General features: G+C 35.5%; 2 protein-coding genes across 2 annotated transcripts; one reads left to right on the top strand and one right to left on the bottom strand.

Moving 5' to 3' along the window:
- Positions 1–8,437: 8,437 nt before the first annotated feature.
- Positions 8,438–9,598, bottom strand: LOC113766052 (F-box protein At5g07610-like). Its single transcript, XM_027310280.1, has one exon. The coding sequence runs from the start codon at positions 9,596–9,598 to the stop codon at positions 8,504–8,506; it is 1,095 nt and encodes a 364-aa protein (XP_027166081.1). The 3' UTR covers positions 8,438–8,503.
- A 3,071-nt stretch (positions 9,599–12,669) lies between these two features.
- LOC113782505 (probable polyamine transporter At3g13620) lies at positions 12,670–14,295 on the top strand. Its single transcript, XM_027328398.1, has one exon. The coding sequence runs from the start codon at positions 12,676–12,678 to the stop codon at positions 14,113–14,115; it is 1,440 nt and encodes a 479-aa protein (XP_027184199.1). The 5' UTR covers positions 12,670–12,675; the 3' UTR covers positions 14,116–14,295.
- Positions 14,296–15,401: the final 1,106 nt, after the last annotated feature.

The following is a 15,401-nucleotide window of genomic DNA, read 5'->3' on the forward strand; positions in this document are numbered from 1 at the left end:
CACAAGTACTTTGCAAATTTCTTAACAACAAAGGAGTGACTAACTCCACAATTAAATAGTATGTATGCAGGCACAGAGTTAATTAGAAGAGTACCTATGACCACGTCGTCTGACACCTCCGCCTCAACATCAGTCATAGCATGCACCCTCTCTTTAACCTTTGACTTCCCCCGTGCAAGACGACTTTGACTTCTCCCTCGGCATTCAAAACAAGTACCTGTGACCAAGTCGCCTGACACCTCCGCCTCAACGTCAGTCATAACATGAACTTTCCTTTAACCTTTGACTTCTTGTCAGCGAGGTTGCTACTCTTATCTCCTTCTACCTTCCTATTTGGACAATTCATAGCCCTATGCTCTTGCTGTCCACATTCAAAACAAGCTCCTGTTCCAACTCGACATTTCCCTCGATGTATCTTCCCACAAGTCTTACACGGGGAAAAAGTCGTCTCAAATCAGCATTCTCCCTAATGCATCTTCCAGCACGTTTTGCACACAGGGAAGGTGTTTCCCTCAGTTATCCTCGGTGTTCTTAATTAAGCGGAACCGTCCGCCAGGTTTCAGTGCTCCCGACACTGCAAGTTCATTCCCTAGTCTAGGCCTTTTATTCCTACCCTCTTCATCCAATCTTCTGCAATCAGCCTCAGCTTTAACGCTGGCATCCAACATGTCATTAAACGTAGGGGTATAAACAGTGTTCACCCTAGTTTGAATTCTACTCGACAACCCCCGTATAAACTTATATTTCTTCAACTCGACATCTGTCATTGTCGACGGCACGAACCTTCCTAGCACCGTAAACTTATTCGAATATTGCACCACATACATCCTCGACGTTTGTTTCAGATTTTCAAACTGATCTATTTTCTGCATTCTCACGGCGGGTGGGAAAAAGTGTTTCAGGAATTTCTCTCTAAATTTTGTTCAACTTCCTGGTGAGGCAACGGTAGGTTCCAGAGTGGCCTACCACTTATTGGCTTCTCGTACAAAAAAAGGTTTGATAATTAGATGCTTCATTTCTTCCGGCACTTGCAAAAGTGCAAAATTATTTTCTATTTCATCTAACCACTTTTCCGCCAAATTCGGGTAAGGAGTTCCATCAAAGGTAGGGACATGGACCCTTTTCATTTTCATATAGTAGGATTGAGTTCCCCCTTATCCCTGATTCTGGGTTTGACCCGCCTGAGTCTGTGCTAACTGTGTTTGAGTTTGTAGTGCTTGGGCTACTAAGGTTAGTGCAGTCACTAACTCTGCAGATAACATCATGTAGGGTGGTTGCCCACTTGAACCAGCCTCTTGGTAACCTATACCCTGAGTATTATTTCCTTGATATGATTCTTGGTTGTGATTACCGTTGGCATTCTCACCATTAGGGCTGCCATTGTGATTTCCGCCACGCCTAGTGCTCGGTGCCATTTCCTAAGTCAAACAAATAAATTTTCATACTAAAATAAGTATTTTATTCTCATTTATTGTTATACACACACACACATATATATATATGTGAATATATGCTTTTAGGACGACACCACTACGGTTATCTACATGCATATTTCATACCTGCCACCCTAAAAGTAAAATAGATGAACAAAAGAAAATTTAAAGTAGAGATTTTATTCGCTAACTCGAAATGAGAAGAACGGTTGACTTCGTACACATTGAGATCCATATCCTAACTTATTCTAGAAATATCTAACGAATCTAGTGTCCAAACTGTCTAATTATAACCTATGATTGGGTAGAGACTAATCTATGCGAACAATCACAAATCAACCTACTAATGTCCTTGTAATAATATTCCCTAACACTAACAAAATAAATAAATCCTTAATTTGAGCATCATAGACCAGCTCTGCTACACATCCGCTGGTGGGTCTGCATCCACAACTGCTCCATCTTCTATGCCCTCCTCGGCACCATTCTGGTCCTCAACTCCATTTTTCCCCTCATGATTTTCTACGGCCAGGTTCTCAGGGTCCTCCTCGAGATCGTCCTCTAGCTCCGCATCACTATCAGGCCATAGGTGATTCCACCTAGGCATTTGGGGTGCAAGGGGTTGGTGGTCACCTATCCAATTCATCACGCGCTGTCTTCTCTCTTCATATTTCACCACTAAAGTTTCGTACTCCGTATCTCAATTCTGGAGTAGGGAAGTTACTTCAAATCCTTTATTATACATATCAGCTAGTCCCTTCTGTACTTCTATTTCCGCTTTCAACTTATTGACCTCTTCCCGTAGACGGAGGGCCTCCTCACGCCAGCCTTCCATGTCTTGTCTAATGTGCTCTCTCGACACTATCAACGTTGAGATCTCGCGCATTTGCTCAGCTACTCGGTCAGCCAACGCATAAGCCTTCCTAGCTCCGTCCGTGACTCTCTCTAACTCTTCAAGGAACCTATCCCTATAAAACCTTTGTCTCTTCCTAAGACGGGCAACATCACATCCCGTCAAATGAACTGGCCAGTCGCAATCCTGATGCTCCCCATGTACCAGTTCGGCCATCTCCTACAATGTCAAATGGGACACTATCAGTCCTGATTTCTTCCTTTATAGGCGTGCAGATCCTTTCAAGCCTAACTTACTAATTACTACCCTTCATTTCTTACACTGTTTTATCTTATGGTGTTATTTCGAACCTAAGCTCTGATACCACTAAAAAGTCACAACAATCTCTTATTTCTTTTGATCTGTTTTTCTATCTCCTTTCAATTTTCACAATTATTAATCTCCAAACATAATTTCTCACACTCCCAGACCATGTCACCTAGGCTCTGATACCACTAAAATGTCACAGCAATCTCTTATTTCTTTTGATCTGTTTTTCCATCTCCTTTCAATTTTCACAATCATTAATCTCCAAACATAATTTCTCACACTCCCAGACCATGTAACCTAGCTTTGATACCATTAAAAATGTCACGCCTCGAGCCCACACATGCCCGTCACGTGGCATTCGCCATATTCTCAAATCCCGCTCAAGAATACAAGGCAATATCTAACCAGTCTAAACTTCAAAAGCACGAAATAATATAACTAAATAAAGTGCGGTACAAATGTCTATCAAGGGTAGTCTACGAATATCCAATAAGTTCGTACAATTATTCCTGAATTGAAACAACAGAAAACAGATGTAAATAAATTAACAACTAGAAGTAGCTAGCTTGCCAACTTCTATTCATTTAAAGCTAATAAAAGTCGTTCTCAGGATCTTCTACGTAAACCAACTCATACTCTTCAGAATCTGCAAGAGTGGTAAAAAGTGGGTTGAACGGCAAGTCGCTCAGTAGGTAATATTTACCCCTCTGTTGGACCATGTACTTGTAACTTTATAGATACATATATAGATACAAATCAAATCATTTACGCATCGATCACCTCCATGATTGTGAAAGTAACGTCGTTTAAATAAAATAAGTAGTAACGAGTGGCAAACAATTTAAAAGAACCTTATTGACAAATGTACATAAAAATCATAAAGTCATAAATCATTTCGTCTCAATCCACAAGTCTCTTCATATCCATTCATAAATTAATTCATATCAGTTCATAAGTCTCATTTCAAATCAGTTTATAAATCATTCCATATCAACTCATAACAAGTACATGTAATAACCGGCTATTGATTACTCAGTCTAGAGATTAAACCCCTTCTAGGTGGGTGACCAATAGATTTCATGACTACCGATTGGTCTCATTTCATACATGGGTCAATCGGTCAGACTTTATACCAGACTACCATGACCTTGTCAATTAGCCGAACTTTATACCAAGTTACCACGACTTTGTCAATCAGTCGGACTCTATACCAAGCTACCATGACATTGTCAATCGGCCGGACTTTATACCAAACTACCATGACGATTAGACAGGATTATAGCTCCTACCGTCTATCTCATGACTGTTTTGAGTTTTACTTGTCAAAAATTTATTCTACATGTCACATACATAAATCATTGACTTCATAAAGATTCAGCTTGTTTGGTACATAATACATATCAAACCATTTCAAATAAGTCACATGGTCCATTTTGTATAGTAAAAATATACTTCCATAAATATCCAATTAAAGCATTTAATCAAATACATTTCGAATCAACACAACAAAATAGGATTGACAACAAAAATTTCATTTTGCACCTTTGAAATCTCAGAAGGGTAAGTACCACCTACCCTTGTTTGGCTGCTCGAGTGAAACTACCTTAGATGCTTGTACCGTACCTATCAAATGCATGAGTTCCCTAATCAGTTGTTACTTCCTATAGATGCATAAAGGTACAAACTCTGAGTAAGTCGAAAATTCGTGTCTAGACCATTATATGAACCCTAATAGCATCTTCCTTAAATTGGATGATTTTTATTTTTGCAAAGTTTCCTAATTTGGAAAGTTTCTATTTTTAGAAAGTTTCTTAATTGGGAAGGTTCTCCTTTTTGTAAAGTTTCCTGATTTACAAGAAAATAATTACTCATAATCATGCTTATTATCTTGACTGCTATCTTACTATATCAATTTATAATTTATAATCATTCATTATTATTATTAGTGTTATCGGCAACATTATTATTTACTACTATGATTATTATCATTAGTGTTATTATTAGTATTATTAGTAGCATTATTATTATTATTATTTTAAGCATTTCGTTTAACAATTTAGAACTTATCTTACCTTTGTCTAATTTGGCTTAATACGGTTAAATTATGATATTTTAGATTGCCATTTAAGTATCTTAAACGTGATTAACTAAATATAATTTTACATGACTAACCTTTCAATTCTAACAATTTCTTAAATTGGGTCCTGAATTTTACTACTCACAATAAACTATAAAAATGGACTAATTACATTTAAAATTTATTTATTAAATATTTACTAAATTTTATATTACAGTTTAGTCCAAATCTAATTTATCGTTTTTCTTCCTCGGGTTGGACCCATGGTTGGCCAACCATGTCTGACCATGCTCTGGCGACCCAAATCTTCGGCCAACCATAATCTTGTTCCATTGATGGCGACATCATCTATCCTTTTTTTTTTTTTTTCTTTTCTGGTCTTGGGTTAGCTTTCGGCCAACCTTTGGAATTCTTTTCTCTGCCGCCAGAGATGGCGGCCGCACTCTTCCCCCTTTCTTTTTTTTTTTTTTTGTGTGTGGCATTGCTTCTGCAACGTCTAGCCAAGGCTGCCGCTGCTCTTCCCTTCCCTTTTTTTTTATATATATATTTTTTGTTTTTCCCCCAACAGATTTGGGCAACCTATTTGACCAAGGATTAAAATCTAACACCTTATTTTTACGAATCCACATATGAATCTTCCTAAAATATATATATAATAACAATACAAATTCGTAAAATCCCTAGGACAATTAATGCAACTACTAAAACTTAAAAGAGAAGTTTTGCGCGAACTCGACATTTACAAGTTTAGGTGCCTAGTCGTCTGATCGATTGGCGGTGTCGCCTGCTTCTCTTTCTCTACTCTCTGACGGCTCTTGCTCTAGGGAGGCCGACTAGAGAAAGGATGGTGTTATTTTTCTTTCTAGTGTTTCAATAAAATCCTAAACCTAGCTCTACCCACTAGTAGGTGGTTTGGATAAGAGTTTTAGTTTATTAGAAACCCTTATCCCATCCTACAGTTATTTTATTTTTCTTTTACTTAGAAATTTTATCTTTTTAATTAATTGGAAAAATAAAATAATAAAAATCGGTGTCAAAAATCATGGATTTTACAACATTTACATGAACTATGAAGCCTTTGGAATAAATATTGCAATATATCCCTTGGGTTGTGAACACTCTTTCTATTGGCGTGGGGCTATTGGATGCTCCTAATCAAATAGAGCAAGATGAGGAGTCGAAAAAGGCTTATCACGAGTAATTTGTGTCTATCATTTCTAAAATGGATGGATAATTTCGAAACCTCTCTTGAGATTTTTGATAATTTCACTTAGTTCCCTTAAAGTTTTAAAAATTACATATACATCTCTTCAAGTTACCATTTTGGTAACAAAAACTATTCAGTTGTCAAAATTTTGAATAAATAACCCCAAATACTCTCATAAAATGTGAAGTTCATTTACTTTCCTATAAAATTCTTAAAAGAATTTGGAACATATACAACATCAGAAACCCAATTTCAACCTTTATTTCTACTATTCTAAACCTTCCATATTCCCAAATCTCAAATCAATACTATTATCTCCATCACCACCACTACTATTAGTCCCTAAATTCTAAAATCTCAATCTAAACGAAAGAAACAAAACTAGCACTATTAAATTTAAAAAATTTCACCAACTTCATTCATTTAGCACCCTATCCCTCAAATGTTGGAATACCAATACTAGCCCATCCTTCTTAAACGTTCAATTCACATCTTCTTCTATTAATCTTTAGATCCTTTAAGCAAAACTAAAATTAATTTGTAATATGTTTAAAATTGTGTTTATGACATAATTGGTTATTCCAAGAGTGAACTTTGTTTTTGTTGCCATTTAATATCGAATTGTGTGGAATGCGTTCACATGCACAAGATTAGTAGCAGATTATTTAATTGCATAAAAAATATTAATATGTTAAGGTTATTATGATCATTTTACAAGGGCCAAGAGAAGTAAGTGTAATATTAAAAATCTCAAGGGTAGTAGACGAAATTGTTAGAAATTTCAAGGGAGATTTCTCAAATTATCCCTTTCTAAAAAGTAAGATCTAATTCAAGTAGGGATGACAATTGACATGGCTGTACGCAAATGGGCTAGCAATCCTGTCCCAAATTCCCAATAAGTTAATGACTTGGGTTTTAATCGATTCTCACTTGTTTGGCTACAAATGCCAATGAGAAGGGACATGGCCACAAAGGTTTCGAAAGCATGGATTTAATTTTAATTTTATAATTGCAAATATGGTTGAAAGAAGAATTACATTATACGATATGCAAATCGATTACAGATCGGCAAGATCTTATTTGAATTTGATTCCCTAATTAACCAAATCAAATATGATTAGGCTTACGTTTGGCTTCAGTAAAATAAAAATTGGAAATTTACATAAAAGAGATTTGATCGAGTCAAATATGAACACAATTTTAAATTTATTAGAATAGACAAACAACTTTGAATGTCCTTTTTGATTGGATTTATTTACACCACTACTTGCATGTAAGGTTTTTTGAAACTTTCATGGGGAAAAGTAAAATTGTAAAAAATATTTCTAGTAAATGCCAAATTCTCAAGCTTGTGGGGCAACTTATAAGGGGGACAAATTAGATCTTTAAAATTCTTCGCAGTCCGTCAATGCGGAAATTCTAAAAACAAATCAAGTAGCGCGTTTTAGCTGTCAAGCACCTAATTCCAAGCGCGTGCTGCTGCCTTACAATTCATCCTTTCTCCGTTCACATCCACAAACTTTTCTTGGCAATTTTAAACCAAAATTATACCCACTATACATTTATCTACTAAGATATTCAACGGAGATTAGGTTGAAGTCCTGAGGCAAAATCTTAAAAAAGTGTAAAAGTCCATTTTGGTTACAATCATATAGAGACTAATCTAGACTAGGAAAATGGAATTGCTGTTTATGTCATCTTAAAGTATAAATGACAGCAACATTATGGGAAAAATGTAAAATTACTTTTCTCACTTTCAAAACTTGTGCAAATATAGGGTGCAGACAAGCCCTTTTTTTTGGCTGTTCCTAACTGCTGATTAATAGCATTGACTTTTTCATATTAGTTCATGATAATCCCTTCTCCCTCTATCCAACACCAAGAGATGGCAGAACACAACTTCAAGGGCTGTTTAATGATTATAACACGTAAAAAAAACTCAAAAAGTGTTCCAAAATGCCAACTATTGTACTTTTTTTTTTTCCTGACGGAGTGGGTGTCCGGGTCAATTCTCACGGGGTCCGACTAATTCTACTCCGACCCGGAAGGAGAGGTCACATCCCTCCGAACATGATAACCACAGGACTCGGACCCTTGCGGGCACTAGACACCAACTCCTAAGAAGGCTTGCTGAGATCAATCGAGTTGTTCACGAGAGACAGACAATTTGGTGGGAGGCAAGAGTTGAACTCCTTACCTCCCATCCCACCGGAAAGGTGGTGGCCACTGAGCTTGGTTCCAACTATTGTGCACTAGGACACTTCATTTTGAGTTTGTTGATAGGTTAACGACTTCTTGAATCAGAACTGGTAATTTATTATTAGCATGTCTGTCTGTGTTAATGTTTCCAGTCTTCCATTTGATTTTCTTATTTAATTGTCTTGTGCTACAAGTCCACTAGCAAGCTAATTATGTGCAGTTCCATTGGAGCAACATCTCTAAACTTTCCAATCAATCCATTCACACTCACTCAGTTACAATACTACAATAGACATTTTGTTTATATATGAACTCTTCAGTTCTGTTGCAGCCATTTGACACAGAAATGCCGAAAGCAAGAAAGAAAGAAAGAGCTAAAACTACTCTTCATTAATAATCTCACTAGCAGAATGAAACTTCTCTATTTAGTTGAGCAAGCAGAATGGATTTTCAATCAACTGATGTACAACTAAGCATTTCTGATCAGGTAGCGCTATCTTCTGGAGCTCCTTGTAGGTTTTATCCTTGAACTCGTGCGACATGGCTCTGCCTTTTACAAGTAAAATCATGGATGATACCTCATCTTCGTTGCTAGCTATGTAAAGAACATGGAAAGCTGAAGCAAGGCTGGTAAGATCAACATGGTACTTCACAGACCAGTTGAACTGGCCACGCTTCATCTGATGGACAAAGAGCATATTAGCATCAGAGTTGGATCCCACGATTAGGCATAAATGGCCTTCATTAGTCTTTCCAAAATGTTTCAGCTTTCTTTGCTGATTACTCTTTTGCAGCGGAGGCATTGCAAATCGCTGGAAAACTTCTGAGGAAACATTAAAACATTGCGATTCCTCTGACGTTAGTGCTGGCCAGAGGATGGAGCCATCAAAATAAACTCCCAAGTTGAAACAAACATCACCTAACGGAACTCCTTCCATGCCTTTCCATGACTTGCTCTCTGAAGAATACATATTGACAAAAATCTGTGATCTGCGAAGAAAGCTGATTGCTACCACTTTGTAAGCTATTGATTCGGAAGGATCGTACGCCAAAAACATATTCACTTCCTTCCACGCGCTACGCCTTTCAGGGCATGGAACTGCAACATACTCTTTGGTTGTTGGATTACATATATAGTACCTGTGGTTGTAGAAAAGTTTACTGCCTTTTTTACAAAGGATCAGAAACAATCCATTGCAAGAGCTCAAGATCTCAGTACCACAGATGCTGTTTCCATCAGAATTCAGAAAACTGAGATTGTCTTGGAGACTATTAGGCAGCTTGGCTTCCACTTGGATGTACTCATGCTTGGTTTTGCAAGTTTTCTTGGTAGATATCTGGATGAAGAGGCCTGACACTCTCGGCTTCCAAATTGATTTAAGGAAGGGATCATAAATAAGAGACGACCATCTCTTGGAAACTAACTTAAAACGGAAAAGGGATTTTGCAGGTAAATGTTTTAGAATCTGAATCAAGATTTCATCACAAGATTCAATTGCTTCAGCTGAAGCACATACCATTTTTGTAGTACGGCATGAGTGACACTTGTTTATTCTTTTTCTGCAGGGAGCCATCTTTCAACACCTGAGCGAGAATGCAGAGTCTATAAAGTACTGAGGGATTTCAGTCAATCTTGACGACAAGGAGTATGTTTCTTTTTTTTTTTTTTTTTTTTTTTTTGATATCTTTTAAGATGAGTGAAAGGTCTTAAATCGAAGTCTTCCTATTTAAAATCCCTTTTTCCTTAATTTTATATCAAAAAATAAAAGAATTAATTTTGTTGATTGAGACATTAATCAAATGAATTTAATGTCTTTTGTTTTACTCACAAATCCTCCCCTTTTTCTCCTTCTGTAAGGTTAAAAATCTCTTTAAAAAAATAAGAGAAAAGAAAAATGAAATGCATTGTGCATACTAAATTTTACATGTCCATCAAATTTTAAAGGAAAAAAGAAAGACTAATGGAAAGAAAAAAGTTAGCATTGTCTCTGTGGAACCTATGTCCATTGACCGCAAATGGTTTGAGATGGGCTTTCTTGCCATATGGGTTTAGTTGCCTTGGGGCTTGAATACAATCCCAATGTGTAAATGGGCTGAGCTTGGGCAATACTAAGCTCATATCTTTGTATATTAAGTTTCAAAAAATATAAACATGTGTTTGTTAAATATATTAATGTTTACAATATATCTTATTATTTTAAAAATTGGTACTATTTAAAAAATTTGTAATCCTAAGTAAGATTATTTTGTATTAATTATGTAAAATTCTGATTTTTTGAATTAAAATTTTATGATTTAATTAATATATGATATTTAAAGGATGAATTTTTATTTCGGCCACCATTCTTGATCCGAAAGCCCAATAAATTTAAAGACATGGACTTGGGCGTTAACATTTCCAACCCGGATGGGTTAAACTCAAACCCAACTATTTATAGTTTTTAACTAGGATTGGGCTTGGACATATCCAAATTCAGCCCAATAGGCCCGATGACAGGCATGAAAGCACTTATTGTTAATCAATAATTGCGATCAACTTGAGTTTAATTTGTACTAACAGTCCACATGGCCCTATAAATATATTAGTATTTAGCCCATAAATTAGCAAGATTATTCTATAATTTGATAGTTCAAAGTATAAGAAAAAAACACATTCTTACTTATTCATTAATATTTTTTAGAAAATTAACGTATTCTAAGCCTTTAATTATCATACAATTTTAAAAACTTCTTTGACAATGTAATAATATTCATTAAATACTATAATTCATACCACAAAATTGATTAGATATTTTCTGAGATAATAAGAAATTTGTATGATGACCATAAGCCTAGAACTAGATATTCATACTCAAATTGATTAGAAAAGATCCAACAATTTTTCCATGGACGAATTTGAATTTTTAGCCATATTATCAAATCTACCTATGTAACAATTCGAATTGCACTAATTAAATTTTTTTGCACATATTGATAAAAAATTAATAATTTATTAAAAGGGCAATCTTGTTAGAAGTTAGGAAAGCCATAAGAAAAATTAATTGAAATTCATTTAAAAAGATAAAAGCTGTTAGAAGAGAGAGGGACAAAGTATTAAAAAAAATTAATGAGTAAGGAGTTGGATTCAAATATTGGTAAAATCTAAGTATCAAATGACCCATCATTTCTTTTCAAGTAGGCATGCTACTTAGGTGAGAACAAATGGTTAATTAGATTCAGTACTTTATATACATTCATACACACACACAAAAATAATCATATTTTCTTGTAACAAGACTAATTGAAGAGAACTAATTAGTCAATAAATACTTGAGTTTTATCTATTTTTGTATCTAACTCTCTCCATTTTCGGGTCAATAAATATCTCTCTTCTATAAGTCCTTTTTATCTCTTCCAATAAGTTTGAATTTTTTATCCACATATTGTAATCTTTCTTGGCATGATTTTGATTGTCATATCGATAAATTTATTAACATTGTTAGAAACTTAAACCAAACATATAATTGCAGGTATATAATCATTTTAAAAGCTATCTCAAAAAATACACATTATTTCTTTTCTTTTATACATTGTTGTATTTAATGAATATTATCACACCATAATTCATTTATGTATAAAAGATTTAAAAATTGGTTGGTGGTCCAACAATTTAGAGCACAAAAAATTTCTATGAACTTGAATTATTCATATCTTGCATTGGTTCATATAGAAGAAAAAAATGAAATATCCCATGCTAACGCATGGGCTAAAATATTAATGTCTTGTTTAGTGCTTTTTATCCTATGCCCAACATTGAAATTAGAGGAGGAGCGAGCCTTGCTGAAAATTTTTCAAAATCAATAAGCTTCACCTAAGTTACATAAACTTCCTTGCAAAAGTGTAAAAATTTCTCGATAAAAGATTTGACGATATCCCTTTTTATTTTGTGCTTTTGAGGAAGGAAGGTACAAGATGGAAAAAACCTTTTCATTTTTATCTTCTTTTGTCGATGTCCCCTTTTATTTTGTGCTTTTGTGGTGGGAAGGTACAAGATAGAAAAAAATCTTTTCATTTTTACCTCCCTTATTCTGTGTTTAAAAAGATGGATTAATCTTCTATACATTGATAATGTATACACTTTTACCACTAGATGCATGATATATAATTCGAATTTATATTTGAAATTTAAATATTATATATGTGTCATATATCCAACTGTAATATTTTATATACCGTCAGTATATATAAGATTTACTTTTAAAAAATATGGATAGAAATTGAAATTCATATTTATGATTTGTTTTAAAAACAAGAGCTACAGTTGGCTCGGAAATTGGGATTTAACACCTTTATCCAAATAAATATTAGATTGAGATAATGGCCTTGATAACAATCTCAACTAATCAATTGGATCAAGAACATTAATCCCACATATAAACTACTCAAATCAGTGATCTTCTTCATTTTTTCTTTTAACAGTAATAAATAGGCAACAATCAAAAAGTTCTGAAAAGACACCTGTAACGGATGTTGAACTTCAACCATCAGCATCCAATTTATCAAAAATATCTTTGGAGGCAATGACCAAAATTCCATACCAAAAAATCCACATCCTTCCATGGGAACTTCTCCTCAGTCTTCCTCGGAATGCACCTTACTCATTGAAGATGAAAAGCAACAAACAACCACCACCTGCACCACCAGAACAACCACCAAAAAATCCAAGAAACTAGCTCTACTCCCAGTGATCTTTCTTATCTACTTTGAAGTTGCTGGTGGCCCTTATGGTGCAGAAGCTGCAGTGGGTGCAGCAGGTCCACTTTTTACCATTCTGGGATTCCTCATCTTCCCATTTATCTGGAGCATCCCAGAAGCTCTTGTCACAGCAGAACTTGCCACAACTTTTCCTGGCAATGGAGGATTTGTTATCTGGGCTCATAAGGCCTTTGGTCCCTTCTGGGGTTCCATGATGGGGTCTTGGAAACTCCTCAGTGGTGTTATCAACTTGGCTTCTTATCCAGCTCTTTGTATAGATTATCTCAAACAGGTTTTGCCAATTTTCTCATCTGGATACCCCAGATATCTTGCAATTCTGTTTTCGACTTTGTTTCTTTCCTTTCTGAACTACACAGGATTGACTGTAGTTGGTTACACAGCAGTTTGTTTAGGCATTGTTTCACTTTGTCCTTTTATAGTACTGACCTTAGTTTCAATCCCAAAAATTGAGGCTTCTAGGTGGATCAGTTTAGGCCAAAAGGGGGTTGAAAAAAATTGGACTTTATTTTTCAATACTCTTTTCTGGAACCTGAATTCTTGGGACAACGTTAGTACTTTAGCAGGGGAGGTTGATCAACCCCAAAAAACATATCCCAGAGCACTTTTGTCAGCTGGGATTTTCACTTGTTTGAGCTACTTAATCGCACTTCTAGCTGCCACTGGGGCTACTTCTCTTGATCAGAAAAAATGGGCCAATGGCTATTTCGCGAATTTGGCTGCTATGATTGCTGGGAAATGGTTGAAATACTGGGTTGAAATTGGTGCAGTTTTAGCTGTTATTGGACAGTATGAGGCACAATTGAGCAGTTCCGCTTACCAAATTCTTGGTATGGCTAATATAGGAGTTGTGCCTAGATGTTTTGGGGTCAGGTCAAAATGGTTCAATACACCTTGGCTTGGAATTTTGATCGCTACATTGATTGCATTGGCTGTTTCCTACATGACTTTTGCAGATATTATATCTTCTGTGAATTTCTTGTATAGTTTGGGAATGTTGTTAGAATTTGCATCATTTTTATGGTTAAGGAGGAAGACGCCGACCAAGAAAAGGCCATACAAGGTTCCAATGCCATTGCCGGGGCTAGTGATTATGTGCATCATTCCATCTGCGTTTTTGGTGTATGTGATTGTTGTTGCAAGTAAAACTGTCTATCTAGTCAGTGCCTTGCTGACTGGAATTGGAATTATTTGGTACTTTTTTATGAACCTTTGCAAATTAAAGGAGTGGATTGAGTTTGAAAATGCTGGAGAGAAGGACGCAGATGTGGCGGATGAGGATTGATTTTTTTGATCCTGAGATTTAGATGGGATTCTTGTAATCATCAACGTTAGATACGACTCTCGTAATCATCGTTGATGGTGGGTTTGGTACTCTACCTGGATTGCAATTGGAGTGGAATTATTCCCACTTGTGCTTAAGGCACACCCTAATGTGTATGCTACTAACTAAAAAGATGATTCCCTCGTAAAACATATATATGTGTATATATAGACACATATATATTATTTCTTTATAAAGTTTTGTTAGTTGGATTCCTTCGTAATCTTGATAATCCTATAGAAAGATGATGGAAGTTGAGGGAGATACATAGGAGTTGGTACGAGAAAGTTGTAGTTAGTGGTCGATTTCAATGGATAACCATGTGCTAATTGTGAGAACAAAATTGGGACAAATTTAATCTTGTAATTATGGGTACATTAGGAACGATAAATAGTGACACTATGTATTTATGTGTTTACAGCATATAGTGACATTTATGTGTTATATATTTGTATTGAAATATAGATATTGTATTTATATTGATTTGTCTAGGAGCCAATTTCAACTTTAAAACAATTCTATTTTTGTTGGGGAACCGCAAAGAAGTTTAGGAATAGCTTAGCTGATATTAGTTTGTTTATTCTTTCATTGAGATCTATCGGGCTTTCATTATCTTGAATGCTTCAGCCAATATTGTGTATCTCAAATTTAATATTCTGAAGAAGGACAAAACAACAATCGTCCAAAATAACTAATTTTTTTTAAAGAAAAAGATGATTTATTAATTGTAATAAGCCAAAAGAGTATACATAGTTAGGTGCCTTAAACACCAGTGCGTTCTGAGTACTTGCAACTTTAGCTTGTCTGGCCAGAGCATGAGCTGCTAGCTCTTTTTCCAACATAAAAAATTGACATCTGTTATTAATGGTTTCTTTTTTTTTTTTTTTTGTTGGTGCTAAGGAGAGTCATTGGCTCGTTACATGTTGATCAAACGAGAGAAAGCCACTCTACACACGTCCTGGCCCAGTAGTTTTTTAACTGTTTGCGGTGGATCCCCAAACATTGTCAAGCCATAGTCCAGACTTCTCCCCAATTTAGCTAAATGATCCGCACGCCTATTCCCTTCTCTCCAGATATGTTCCAATTTACAATCCCAATTCCAGCTCAACATGTCTCTAATCTCTACTATTATATTCCAATGTAGACTCTCCTTTGAAGCTGACTCCAGCAGTAAAACACTCTGTTTTTAAACTCGGATCGAACCGATCGATCGAACTGGAAATCGGTCAATTATTCAGTCCGAGTTA

Source organism: Coffea eugenioides, chromosome 1, assembly GCF_003713205.1.
Source record: "Coffea eugenioides isolate CCC68of chromosome 1, Ceug_1.0, whole genome shotgun sequence".
NCBI classification, from domain to species: domain Eukaryota; kingdom Viridiplantae; phylum Streptophyta; class Magnoliopsida; order Gentianales; family Rubiaceae; genus Coffea; species Coffea eugenioides.

What these genes read in the sequence shown, in the direction of transcription:
- LOC113766052 (XM_027310280.1), bottom strand. Translation starts at nt 9,598, where the DNA reads ATGGTATGTGCTTCAGCTGAAGCAATTGAATCTTGTGATGAAATCTTG.
- LOC113782505 (XM_027328398.1), top strand. Translation starts at nt 12,676, where the DNA reads ATGGGAACTTCTCCTCAGTCTTCCTCGGAATGCACCTTACTCATTGAA.